Source organism: Malaclemys terrapin, chromosome 9 (assembly GCF_027887155.1).
Source record: "Malaclemys terrapin pileata isolate rMalTer1 chromosome 9, rMalTer1.hap1, whole genome shotgun sequence".
In the NCBI taxonomy this organism is placed as follows: Eukaryota; Metazoa; Chordata; order Testudines; family Emydidae; genus Malaclemys; species Malaclemys terrapin.
Window position 1 is genome coordinate 75,014,768 of NC_071513.1, and position 13,410 is coordinate 75,028,177.

Genomic DNA, 13,410 nt, shown 5'->3' on the forward strand with positions numbered 1-13,410 from the left:
TGAAGCTAGATAAATTCTTCCTGGAAATAAGACATACATTTTTAACAGTGAGGGTAATTAACCACTAGAACAACTTACCCAGGGTTGTGGTGGATTTTCCATCACTGGGAATTTTTAAATCAAGATTGTATGTTTTTCTAAAAGATCTGCTCTAAGAAACATTCTGGAGAAGTTCTACGGCCTGTGTTATACCAGAGGGCACACTAGATGCCCACAGTGGTCCCTTCTGGCCTTGGAATTTATGAAATAACTGTGCCTTCTGTCCCACAGGACCTCCACCCCTTCAGAACAACTAATGTTGGTCCTGGAAGATTCTGCCACCAGCTTTAAAGGACAAGTAAACCCAGACAAAACCAATGTAAGGAATCAAGAATCCAGGCCTGCACAAAGATATCTCTCTATGCATCTCAAACTGGAACGGGTGCAGAGAAGGGCCACTAGGATGATTAGAGGAATGGAAAACCTGTCGTATGAAAGGAGACTAGAGGAGCTTGGGTTGTTTAGTCTGACAAAGCGAAGGCTGAGGGGGGATATGATTGCTATCTTTAAATATATTAGAGGGATTAATACAAGGGAGGGAGAAGAACTATTCCAGCTTAGTACTAATGTGGATACGAGAATGAATGGATATAAACTGGCTGTGGGGAAGTTCAGGCTTGAAATTAGACAAAGGTTTCTGACCGTCAGAGGGGTGAAATATTGGAACGGCCTTCCGAGGGAAACGGTGGGGGCGACGGACCTGTCTGGTTTTAAGATTAAGTTAGATAAATTTATGGAGGGAATGGTTTAATGGTATAACATAGTAGTCAAGGAAAACCAAGCAATGGTAGGTAAATAGTATAATGGCTAACAGGGGTCAGGCTGGAGACTCTTGCCTATATGCTCGGGGTCTTACTGATCGCCATATTTGGGGTCGGGAAGGAATTTTCCTCCAGGGCAGATTGGCTGAGCCTCTGGAGGTTTTTCGCCTTCCTCCGCAGCATGGGGGAGGGATCACTAGCAGGAGGGTCTCTGCCGATTGAAGTCACTAAAAATAGGATTGGGGACTTCAACAGCAGAGTCCAGGGAAGGGGCAGGGACGGTTTTATGGCCTGCAGCATGCAGGGGGTCAGACCAGATGATCATAATGGTCCCTTCTGACCTTAAAGTCTATGAGTCTATGAGTCTATGAGTCTTCAAACAAAATGAATAAAAGGATAGAGAAGAATCAAAACAAACATTACAGCCATTAAGTCACCACACCAACAAGCTCTCTCAAAATATGAGCTGAAGATAAGATAAGACTTGCAAGTGTAGATGACCACAGATTGTTGTCTAGCCTCGGATAGATTCTAGAAGTCTCTCAACTAAGAGTTCTGGAGTTGTAAACTACAATGGCTTGGATTTCATATTGACCTGGGTTAAGACCTCAAAGATAGTCTATATGATTATTTTGAATCAGAATTTGCAATAATTTGGACCAGATGTGAGATTTATATATCTATTTTTATGGCATGTACTTCTTTCCCTCTCATTCTACAGAGTCCTTCTGCTGAATGGCAGGTCACAGGATTAATTGTGAGCTGCTTACAGAAAGCCATATGTGCATGTAAGTAGTAATCAGGATGATGCATGGACCTACTAAAATAACTTATCAATACTTAGATACCTGGAGGATGATATCTTAAATTATACTACAGTGAGAATGCTTTTTAGAAATTAGAATGATCTCCTTTAAAAAGTCATTTGCCAACAGTTATCACAGAACATCTGTGATACCATAGTTTTACCTTATACTTAGAAATAAAACATAGTATTAGATGCTACACTGTGTTGTTTTTTGAAGACATTTAAGAATAGATAGAGCTAGGTTATATATAGTATGATAAATAATCAAGGTACTTCCCCAAATACTGTATAGTGAGTATGCAAAAGTCAAACTACTTTTGCTTAAATAATTTAGTCTATTTCAGGATTGAAATCTTGCTCTCAGATTTCCATGTAAGTATAAGTGGAGGGATAGATAGATAGATAGATAGATATTGCCTTGAGAACTGCACACAAATACTTTTTTGATGAAGTAGAAAACTCTGCCATAAGTGCAGATGGCGTATTAATGTCCTGATTCCCAACACATTGATGATCTTCATTAAAAAATACGGTGACAGGAAACCTAAGCTGATGAAGTGTTTGGGAATTTCTTAGTATTTGAGCTAAGACAAATCTGGTTCTCTCCTTTCTGTATTTCATGCCCTGAGGTAACATGTGTTAGCAAATGCTCAATCTAGCACAATCTTGGCCCTACCCAAGTCAACACAGGTGTCTATTAAGTTGGTTTATAAAGGATATTTTTGGCATACATGGGAGCAGCTCCGCTTGCTATTAATTTCCTGTAATTTTCTGTAATTAATTTCCTGTAAAAACATTCTTGAAATGTCAAGAAATCACAGCAGTATTCAGACTAACAATATCCAATACTTTCTTGTTGTTCTGTTGCTGAAAAGAACTAGGAGACCCAGAAAGTGGAGCCAGAAAATAAATGAGATCAGTATATGTGATTTAGAAAAAAGAGGATCTGATCAAAATAAAAGAGTAAACTATATATAAAATGAAATATTAAATACCTATACTGGAAACAATGATCAAAGGGGCTGCCATTGTCTCTTCTTAATCTTCTGCTTATAACAAAGTTAACAATCATCTGTCATATCTGATAAGCCCAGATCCTAACAGTCAGTTCAATGGCAAATTGGAAGAAAATAAGATGAGAGACAATCCAATTAAACCACCCATACAGAAAAGGCTTTTCTCTAAAAATAACAGTTCCCATTTGAATTGTAGAGTCTTGACACTACTAGTCACCCATCCTACTCATGTCTTAGCTCAATGAGAAAAAGGGAGAAAGCATCAACAAAACATTTTAATTACAAAGATATTTTAAATTTACATTATTTACACACAGTTTATGAAATGTCTTACCGCTGTTTTTATGAATTATCTTTTTAAACACAATGCGGTGATTTTGTAAAGAGCCTGAACTGCTCTAGCTGGTGGTTAATATCTATTTTTATAAAAAATCCCCACACACCACAGTACAACTCACATCTTCTGTGCAGCTGTAACCATAGTAACTCCAAATAGAAAAGGGCCTTGTGATTATCAATATGACCAAAGGTAAGGGAGTTCATGTAGCTTTGAAATAGTTATGCTTCAGCAAACCTCTGTGGAGGTAAATGTGCTTCCCATGCTTTAAATGTCAGAAGTTTTTTTTTTAAAGTGCTAAGGGTAAGTAAAATGTCTTTAGATTGGAATGTCATTATACAATAGTGTGCTAATAACAGCACCCAAGACAAAGCCCTAAAGCAGCACTTTCCAGCAATTCTCCCATTTTATTATGGTTAAGGCAAAGGTCAAGTCATTTTGCTAATGTGAACACCCATGGCATTCATATTATCCAGTTGTGAGTACACAGAATCAGAGCATTGCTCTGACTAATTTTTCTTACTGCTATTAATGATGCAGAATATTTGCCCAGTTTTGAAGTCAACAAGAATTGCACCCTGTAGTGAGGCGGGGTGGCCTCCAGAGGACCCAGAGTGGGAGGGCCCCCGCATTGAGCCCTGGTGGGCGGAACCAGGGCCTACTTGCCCCTCCTTCAGGAAGTGGGTGGGAGGGGCAGAAAGTATAAAAGGCGGCCCAGAAAACTCAGTAGGGAGGCAACCACTGGAGAGAACAGATGCCTCCTGTGGCCTCCCGAGCTGGGAAGCGGCGGAGGGTGCCAAGGGAGTAGAGGACTGGCCTGGGCCACCAGGGTCACTAGCTGATTCAGATCTGGAGGAAGCAGACAACTGGCCTGGACCGCCCAGACTGCTGTTGGACCTGAACCCAGAGGGAGAAGACAACTGGCCCGGACCACCAATGGACCAGACCCCCAAAGGCTTGCTCGCGTTCCTGGAAGTCGCCATAAACCTTGACCCCTCCTCACAGCAACAGGTACACCAAGAAGGGGAGTGTGGAAGTGGCCTAGGGGTAGCAGACTCCTGTCTGGCTGCAATGCTGACAGAGGGTGAGTCAGCGTGTTGCGGCGTGGATCCCTGCTGACCCACCGACAAAGCGCTTTGTCACTGCTAGGGCCCTGGGCTGGGACGCAGTGGAGTGGGTGGGCCTGCGTCCCCCCTGCCACCCCAACCCAGGGGTCGCAGTCTCCCGGCCCCAGACTCTGGGTTGCTCCACCTTGATCCAAGGCTGGGGCCAATTGACTGTTTGTTTCCCACCCAGCCTGATCACAGGCCTGGGCCCCAGCTGCAAGCGGAGACTGCTTCATTCCCCACAGCGGCCGATGTATCAGTGACATAGTGAGGCAGGTGGACTCCCGAGGACCTGGAGTGGGAGGGCCCCCGCACCACTACACGTCCATGTAAGGAAGGAAAGAATTGGGACTCAGCTTTTTGTTCTAATTATTTCTATATTCTAATTATTGAAACTTTCATTTGAGATTAGGAAGTCAGATACAACTGAGTAAGAATTTACTCCAAATTAGAATGGAACCAAGGTTTGAAAATGTTGGGTTAATGTTTCACTTACTTTCCAACACACCTTTTCACTTCTTGACTTCAGCCAGGAGCAGAATCAGAGGTGCAGAAATATCGAAAGGAAACTGTTCTCTTGTTGTTTACAGCTAAAATCTCCCAAGAAAGGAAATCAAAATGTCTGGAAATGCTGGGAGCCCACTCTTTCAAAAATCTGGCCTTACTTTGAACAAAGGAGATGGATATCAGCTTCAGATAACCAGTTATCTGACCTGAACCTTTGAAATGCATCCATTACAAAGCTACTCATCTATAACTTAGTATCATAAATTGGCCAAGGAGAATTTCAGACACAAGAAGGAATGTCCCTTGCCAGAATCCAATAAAATGCCTAAGGTCTGTTTTATAGTACAACATTTAGATTGCTTAGTTGATAGAAACTAAACATGAACAAATGAATTTGGCCAAGAGATAAATGAATCCAAATTTTTTTCAGAGTCAGTTCAGTTTGTTATATCTTTTTCACTTTCACCAATGCAAAGACTCCTTTACCATTTAATTTATCCCTAATAGCAGGACTGTTTCAGCACAGGTTATGAGGTCCTCTCTTCACTCTAGCAGAGGGTCCTTCTTCAATGGGGTGAATTGCACAGTCCTCTCTCAGAAAAAAAGATCTGCCACCAGATGATGAAAAAATGGATCTTACCAAGGGTGCTACTACTGAAGGGAGAATTAGCAGAAAGAGGAGCTAGGGTTTGCTGATGGATTGTGTCCAATGGAAGAACAGAGGGTTAACTCACATTGAGGGCATATCCCAACATGAACTTCAGATAATAAGGAATTTTGGATATTTATCTGAATGCAACTTTGTGTTTCACCCATCAGCACAATGAAAAGAGGAAGCAGGCCTGGATATGTAGTCTTTACTATGGTAGATGGGGTACTCTAAGTCAGTGATGCACTTGTAACCACAGCAGATCTTAAATTATACGGCATACATGATACCAGTCAGCTCTGTGTTCTTGGGGAACCAGGGCGCAGTATCTAGCCTGTCTGACTCATGAAGGACATCCCCCCTCCCCTCCAGCCTCTGCTTGAACCAAAACCCACCAGAGAAAAGACTTGCAGAGAGCACTGAAGGGTGGTGGGAGACACACCTAGACCCCTCCTGACAAGAGTGATAGGATTAAGGAAACTCCCCTAGCCTCATCTTCATCAAAGATGGGACAGGGAGGCATCTCCATTAGCATACAGAATGGAGAACAGAGATTCCAAGGCAAGAACCGCACCGAACTCTGGGACCAGAAAAGCAAGGAAGCACTGCATGATGGGGGATCTCTTCTCCAGATGTTAATGAACCCATGACTGCACACACCCTGCTCAGTAGTTATCAGACCAATTCTAATAATAAATCCTTGATTGATATCAAAAATACTGAAGCAGCCTAGTTGCATTGTGAGCTCCCTGGAAGGAATGCCACCCATAGCTAGGAGTGATCAGCTCCTATTGTCTAGCTTAAAGAAAACCCTTGAGTCATCAGTTTATCCATAAACAAATCTAATGTTCTCCCTTGAACCACTGTTGTTTGCCCGCAAAAAAAACCCTTACCCACACTCAAATGTATTCTGATGCATGGATCCAAATTCTGCATCAGTTCCACTGGGATTTCATCTTCTCCTGATTGATCGTGCTGGGGGCTCTGCCTGTCACCTGGGAACCCTGACCAGTTCAAGTTTCATGGAAGTGGTGAGATCCCTCTCTTTCTGTTTTCTTTTCTACATCAGGTAGAACTTTCTAACCCTGACTTGTTTGATCAAGTATAGTTTTCTATATATGACTTTTGTAACCTTTAATAATGTAATTTATGTTGGTTTAGGGTCTCCTTGTGTAGTTATCACTATTATTCAATAAATAACTTTTATGTTTAAGCTGGTTGCTTGCCTCTCTGAACTTTACTCTTTTGTGTTTTTAGCTTCCCCAGTTACTCTGCAGCAACACTTCTCTTACTTAAGCTAAAGATCCCTGTAGCGCCCAAAAATACTGTGGGGTTTGCTCATCAAGTGGGTTATTACCAGTACAACTGTAATGTGAAAGCGGGGATAGGGACGTGCTGAACCTGTGATATATGAGGGTGGCAGCTTGAAAGTGCTACTCGACCCAGGCTACTGAGTCCAGGGGGATATAGGGGTAGAAGCTTGAAAGTGCTGCTTGACCCAGTCCGCTGAGTCAGGGGCATATAAGGGTGGCAGCCTGGAAGTGCTGTTCAACCCAGCCTGCTCAGGCTTACTCTACTCCGGTGCGATGCCTGTGGCATATAAGGGTTGCAGTTGACAGTGCTGCTTGGCCCAGCCTATTGCGTCCAGGGACATATAAGGGGTCAGCTTAAAAGTGCTGATTGACCCAGTCCACTCAGGTAGGTAGGTAGGTAGGGGTGTGTGTGTGTGTTTGTTCATCTGGTTCTGGGGCTGGAGGAACCCAGCCCTGGGGAACCTAGGTCCTGCAGGAAAGCTCCACTGGGAGGGGACTTGGAGAAGGGAGAAGTAGAGCTCCATATGAAAACACATGTGACACAAGCAGTACATTGACAGAATTAAAGACCCTCCCCCTCCCAAAGAGTAACCTTAATAAATGAGCATACTCCAAAGTAATGGGCAAATCTGGTAACACACATGTATTTGGAAGACTGACATTTTTGTTTCTTCACCGGATAGGAACAATATGCTCAGACTTATTTATTTGAATCAACTATTTCCAGCTGTGTTGCTACCCTGTTTCCCCGAAAATAAGACAGTGTCTTATATTAATTTTTGCTCCCAAAGATGCGCTAGGTCTTATTTTCAGGGGATGTCTTATTTTTCAGAAATGAAAAATGCCTTATTATCGGTGGATGCCTTATTATCGGGGAGGTCTTATTATCGGGGGGATGCCTTATATTACAACGAGAGGCAAAACTGTAAGTAGGCCTTATTTTCGGAGGATGTCTTATTTTCGGGGAAACAGGGTATATAAACTGAGGCCCAGATCATGCACCACAGTGCAGCTGCACAGTACTAGACTCCCCGTGGAAAATAACCCTAACGAGGGGTTATCTAGACCAGAGAAGATCATCATGGTATATGGAGATCACAGGGAGTGTAGAGCTACATTAACCATGTGCAAGTCTTTGTTTCCCTCTTATGGTTGGACGCTTAACAGGTTTATGGGTCTGCTACTATGTGTCAAGCAGTATAGGGTCCTGCTTTTAGATCCAGAGGTCCCAAATTCAGTCCTTGCAGATGACCCATCCTGGGACACTGTTACAAATAATGTACTGCATGGGGATCTCAACTGCTGTGGATCTCTGAGGCTCAGGACAAGTTTCCACATTGTGGCTTCTAAGTCACCACCTGCTGATGCTGGTATAGAGGAGATGGCTAGTGTGTTGAATTTTGAAATGACAAAAACAGGGACAAATTTTCCATGAAAATATTTGCAAACAACTCTACTGGGGAGTCCATACACCCCCATAACTCCTAGCTGCTGCATCAGCCCCATAGTACTGTTGGCAGAATCATAGCTGAGAATCTGGGCCTGAATATTTCCTCACTCTATACGTTTGAATAATGTCACTAGTATGAATGTGGCAGAGAGGGGTTGCTTCAGACATAACTGTTCTCAGTAATCTGAATGCCTTCTTTGCCCATACTGAATTATAAAATGAGATATTAAAAAATAATCTAGTTTTATTTTTTTTATTTTAGGAAGTCTTATAAAACAATGTAAACCCAAAATTAAGAAAAGGAACCCCCTCTTTTTTTCCTTTTCATACACATAATAACAATAAAATCATAGCGCAAACCCTCAGCAGGTTAGGATGCAATGTATTTAGCTTAATAAATTAACAAAAGTAACGTTTTTAATAATGCAAGCTCAGCCAGGAAAAGCAGGCAAGCAGGACTAAATTCCTCTTGTTAATACTTCAAAATTACTGAAGTATCTTATCTAGTTAGCCACAAAACTTGAGGTACTTAAAGCTGCACCTGTAATAGCACTAATTATCCAGTTGATCACAAGAGTTCTCAGCTGATTGATTATGTTCTTCTGTAATGAGAATAGATGATACCTCCAATTACACCTGATTTGCTTTACTTTTGATAAATTATGCCACTTGATCAGCATTATAAAAAATATACACATAACTCTGGTGTTTAAAACTACATTTACATAAGCACAGAAGGGAGAATTCTGCATATAGAAGCCTGTGCTTTTCCAAGTAAAATGAAGTAAAACCATCTGAAGGTTTGCCTGGAACATCGTTGTCTTCTCCTGATAATTCTAAAGAATTATTAGGGTAAGACATATTTTGTAGAATGAAAGATTCAATAGGGACAGACAGAACTTGTTTTCTACGGGCCATGGAAAATAAAAAGGATGTATTGCAGACATGGTGTGGTTACATTCCAGAATCAGAGGGGATTTCCCAGGTATCCCAAAACTTAATGCAGAAATTTTTAGGGGAATTTAACAAAAAATTTAGGCAATGAAAAATATTAAAATGTATTTCAGGAAATTCTCAGTATTACAGTTTTTCCTTCATAGTTGAACACGTTTTCATAAGTCTCTACAGTATTTTGCAGTGTTCCCAGATTTAATCTGTATTAGGTATATTTTCAAGACCCTCAAACACTTTCCCCAATGTGTCCAAACACAAGTGCAGTGGTAGTCCAAGTCTATGTTCAAGTTCAGTGGGAAAGCATCTTGCATATTGGAGAACCTCTTCTTTATTGATTTTATATAAAACTATGTATGAGAAAGTAACAAACAAAAAACAAGTTCTAGACTGCTACATCACTGTCTTCCCATTCTCAACACTTATGTCACAATATTCTGTACCTCTCATTTGCATATCTGTGTTTAAATTTCTAAGAGCTATATTCTTCACATATAATATAAAATTGTTCCATTTTGTCATTAATCTGATAAATAAGAAGCTCATATGAAACAACTTCTGCCTTGTCAACAGATCAGTTTTTACCACCTTCTTAGGCTTAATCTCTTTTCACAACCAAGGGCAATTACAATCCATTTATTTAAAAAACAACACCTTGTAATCCAATGTACTGATGAAAAATCAGGTGGAAAATACAATGTTTACTTAGCTAGTAATTTATTATTCCATTTTATTTCTATAACATTTGACCAGATAATTTCGTTTGTTAGGAGATCACCAATTATCATGTCCAATTGCCACTCTCATTCCTAGTCTAGCAGCACACATCAAGGTCCAATATTTGAACAATAATAAGTAGAATAAGTTCTCTTATTAGTACAGTTTTTATGGTTAACATTCTATTGTATGTCCACTAGCAGATCCTACACCACAGTGAAATGCTTTTGACTGTCTATCATTAAAGCAATTAAGCATTTAATTCAAATTTCCATCTCTTTGAGAAATTGAAAATGCCTGGATAGAATTAAAGGGACCAAATAACACTGTCTGAAATATTGAAACTGGATGAGAGAACAAGACAAGACTGAATATTGGAAGAGCTGTTGGAGATGGTTTAGGTACTTTACGTAAGTAGGCATTAAATTACATGTAATATTGGTTGCTGATTGCTAGAGTTTGGTCTGGGCTGCAAAGTTTGGATCTGGATCAGAACTTTCCCAAAGTTCAGGGATGTGTGGACCTGGGGCTTTAGTTCTGGCCCATTTCTATATTACACATATTATTACATATGCAATGACAACCTATCAGGAATTAAGGTATCTACAATTGGAAAATCTATAAGCATATTGATAATTAAGGGCAGGATCTAACTCCCATTAAAGTCAATAGAAGGACTCTTATTGACTTTACTGGGAGCTGGATCAGGACCTAAAAAGGGGGAGGAATACACAAGTGGGGAGGGTACGCCCTCTTACATCAATGTTACATTTGACACTGCGTATCTAGAACAGAAGGATCTATCTCCTAGTATTATTATTCCTTAGTGACACTGGGAGGCATCCTCTAGAGTTTGGTCCATTTGAACATTTCAAAGTTTGTGGACTAAACAAGCACAATTAAACTAAATACTAACATAAATAAGAGAAGAATCTTTCCAGATAGTGAAATGTTTCTTTTGACCTAACATTTCTGGTTACGAGAATATCTATCAGCTATTTAACAGCAAATGGAGTAAAATCAGGAAGGCAGATGGAAACATTATATTCTGGTCTCCACATTTGACAGTTTTGTGGCCAAAAATGAAAAAAAAATTAAACAATTACCTGGATCTGTAGCAGACATCAACGAGCCAAAAAATAAACAGTCCGTGAAGTGAAAATCCCCTCCTTTTAACTGGCCAACATGTAGCATGGCCTTCACAAAGCCATACATTATCAACCTGCCAGAGAAAAGAAAGACAGAGATGCAGACATAGTATTCCACTTTTACTTTCTTCATTTCACAACACTAAATAGTTTCCTATTTAAACCACTAGGTTGTCTTCTGCAACTTCTTTTAAATACACTTATTGTATGAGTACTGAACACAAATTGTTGCTGTCATATAAATCGACTTCTGTTTCAGCTGTTGAAATATTGTATCAAAATTGTCTAGACATTTGAAGAGCAAAAACCTTTTACTGAATATTAGCAATTTATTCACCTGCTGACAGATGACAATACATTTAGCCATTTATTTTACAAAAATAAAATAAAGTAATCTAAAGAAGAGATGATCAAAAGTAATCTGTCAAACATTATAGAGTCTTCACACAAACATAGTGACATGAGTGGCTGTGTTGACTTGTTCTGATGTTCTTAAATGGATTGTTTTCTGTGTGTGTGTGTGTGTGTGTGTTTAATGCTTCCAATATAGACTGAGTTAAAACGGCAAGTTAGTCATTACAATGAGATGGATATTTAACACTCCCCCAAAAAATCAGTCAACAAGTCAAGTTTTAAAATGTGGTGCTACAGGACTGCCAGTTTCACAAAAAAACATTAAGGCCTTGTTTACACTACAGAGTTTTGTCGACAAAAGAGTGAATACATTCACTCTGCGATGCAACTTTTGGCGGTGAAAATGCCCTGTTTTGGCAACAAAATAAAGCCATCCTGACGAGAGACATAAGGCTTTTTGCATAAAATTTTTGCTGACAAAGTGCCAGTGTAGACAACACACTTGATTTTATCGCTTTAATTGGCCTCCAGGACGTGTCCCACAATTCCCCTCTTGACCGCTCTGGTCAGCAGTTTGAACTACATCTGCCCATCCCCCTTCGAAGCCCCGGGCCGGGAATTTTTGAAATTCCATTTCCTGTTGGCTCAGCCTGGAGAGGTCTCATCGCATTTTCCCAGGTGACCATGGCAGCTTATCTCAGCAAATGTTCACCCACTTGGACCACTGTGGAGTTGCTGGATCTGCTCAGTACATGGGGAGAGGAGGCTGTACAGTCCCAGCTGCACTTGAGCCATAGGAATTTTGATACTTATGGGCAGGTTTATCAAGGCTTATGTGAAAAGGGCTATGATCGGGACACACTGAAGTGCAAAGATAAAAGAACTGAGGCAGGTGTACCATAAGGCGAAGGAGGCAAACCATCGCTCCGGTGCTGCACCTAAGACCTGCTGGTTCTATAAGGAGCTGGATGCTATCCTCGGTGGCAACGCCACCTCCACTGCCAAGAGCCCCGTGGATACTTTGGTGGGTCTGGAAGCAGTGGAAAGAGGACCTAACCTGGAGGACAAAGTCATTGATGAAGAGGTGGAGTTAGACGATGATGTGGCACTCCCAGCGGGGTCGTCCAGTGGGGCAGGCAGCCAGGAACTGTTCACCACTCTGGAGGTGTCTAGCCAGTCTCAGCAGTTGCTCTCTGGAGAGCAAGAAGCAGGAGAGGAGACACCTGGTAGTGGCTGGTTTGTGTAGTGCAGAGGTGGGTTCAAGGTATAGAAATGTACAAGGCTGGCTGTGTTTCTGTGTGCTGGACATTCCCCTGTGCAGCTAATCAGTACGGTGGAACAGGGTGTTGATGCATGCTGAGATCTCACCGGAATCCTCCAGAGAGATCCCTAGGAAAGTTTCCTGGAGGTATTCGGCAATCCTTTGCCGAAGGTTCTTTGGTAGAGCTACCTTGTTCCTTCCCCCATTGTAGGAAACTTTCCCGCGCCATTCGGCAATCACTTGTGCAGGGACCAAAGCGGCACAGAGGCAGGCAGCATAGAGACTGGGGGGAAGCCACGAGCATGGAGTAGATGTGCCCTTGCTTTCCTGCTTACCCTCAACAGTGAGATATCTGTTACAATGACCCCAGCCTGTGGAAAAGTGTGGGAGAATTTTAGAATTTTCCCCCTAGTTGGCTGCAATGCAACACTTGCAGAGTGCTCTTTTCCCCATGTAGAGTGCCCCCAGCCAACACACACCATGTTTTGGGTACTCACCAAGATGTGAGCTTGCCAAAGATCAGTTAGAAAGTGATTGTTATGTTACCAGAGGTGTATTTTACTGAAATGTTTCAATACTGTGAGTGAACTAGACACTCATGCTTCTCTGCATTGTTCCTTGTGCTTTGGCAGATGTGGCCTTGAGTAACCCCCCCCACACACACACACACCGGCCAAGTGTCTCCGCCAAATAAGAAAGCGCCTAAGATGGAGCAAAGAAGACATGTTCCGCGAGGTACTGTACTTCTCCAATGCACAGAAAAGGGAATGCAAGGAGTGGAGGGAAGCCAAAAGGCAGGACAGAAAAGAAAATCAGGAGTTTGTTAAGGATGCTACTGAGCGGATGATTAAAGTCATTGCCGAGCAAACGCAGATGCAGAAGTCCTTAATAATGCAGCAGACTGAGCAGATGTGTGCCTGCCTTCCCCTATAGCATATTCAGAACTCTTTTCCAGGCCCTCCCCCCACAAAAAAACCTCCTCCTGCAAAGTCC

The 13,410-nt window shown here is 41.6% G+C and overlaps 1 protein-coding gene and 1 long non-coding RNA gene across 2 annotated transcripts in view; one reads left to right on the forward strand and one right to left on the reverse strand.

Annotated features, from left to right (window-relative positions):
* LOC128843714 (uncharacterized) overlaps positions 1-2,393 on the forward strand; it is a 71,505-nt gene extending 69,112 nt beyond the window's left edge. The window contains exons 3-4 of the long non-coding RNA XR_008446336.1: positions 271-358; positions 1,522-2,393. This is a non-coding gene — a long non-coding RNA (uncharacterized LOC128843714). The remainder of the gene's footprint in view (positions 1-270; positions 359-1,521) is intronic.
* SLC9A9 (solute carrier family 9 member A9) overlaps positions 1-13,410 on the reverse strand; it is a 328,270-nt gene that overhangs the window by 216,392 nt on the left and 98,468 nt on the right. Inside the window, exon 5 of the mRNA XM_054040764.1 lies at positions 10,761-10,876. Within this exon, the coding sequence (XP_053896739.1) occupies positions 10,761-10,876 (116 nt within the window). The remainder of the gene's footprint in view (positions 1-10,760; positions 10,877-13,410) is intronic.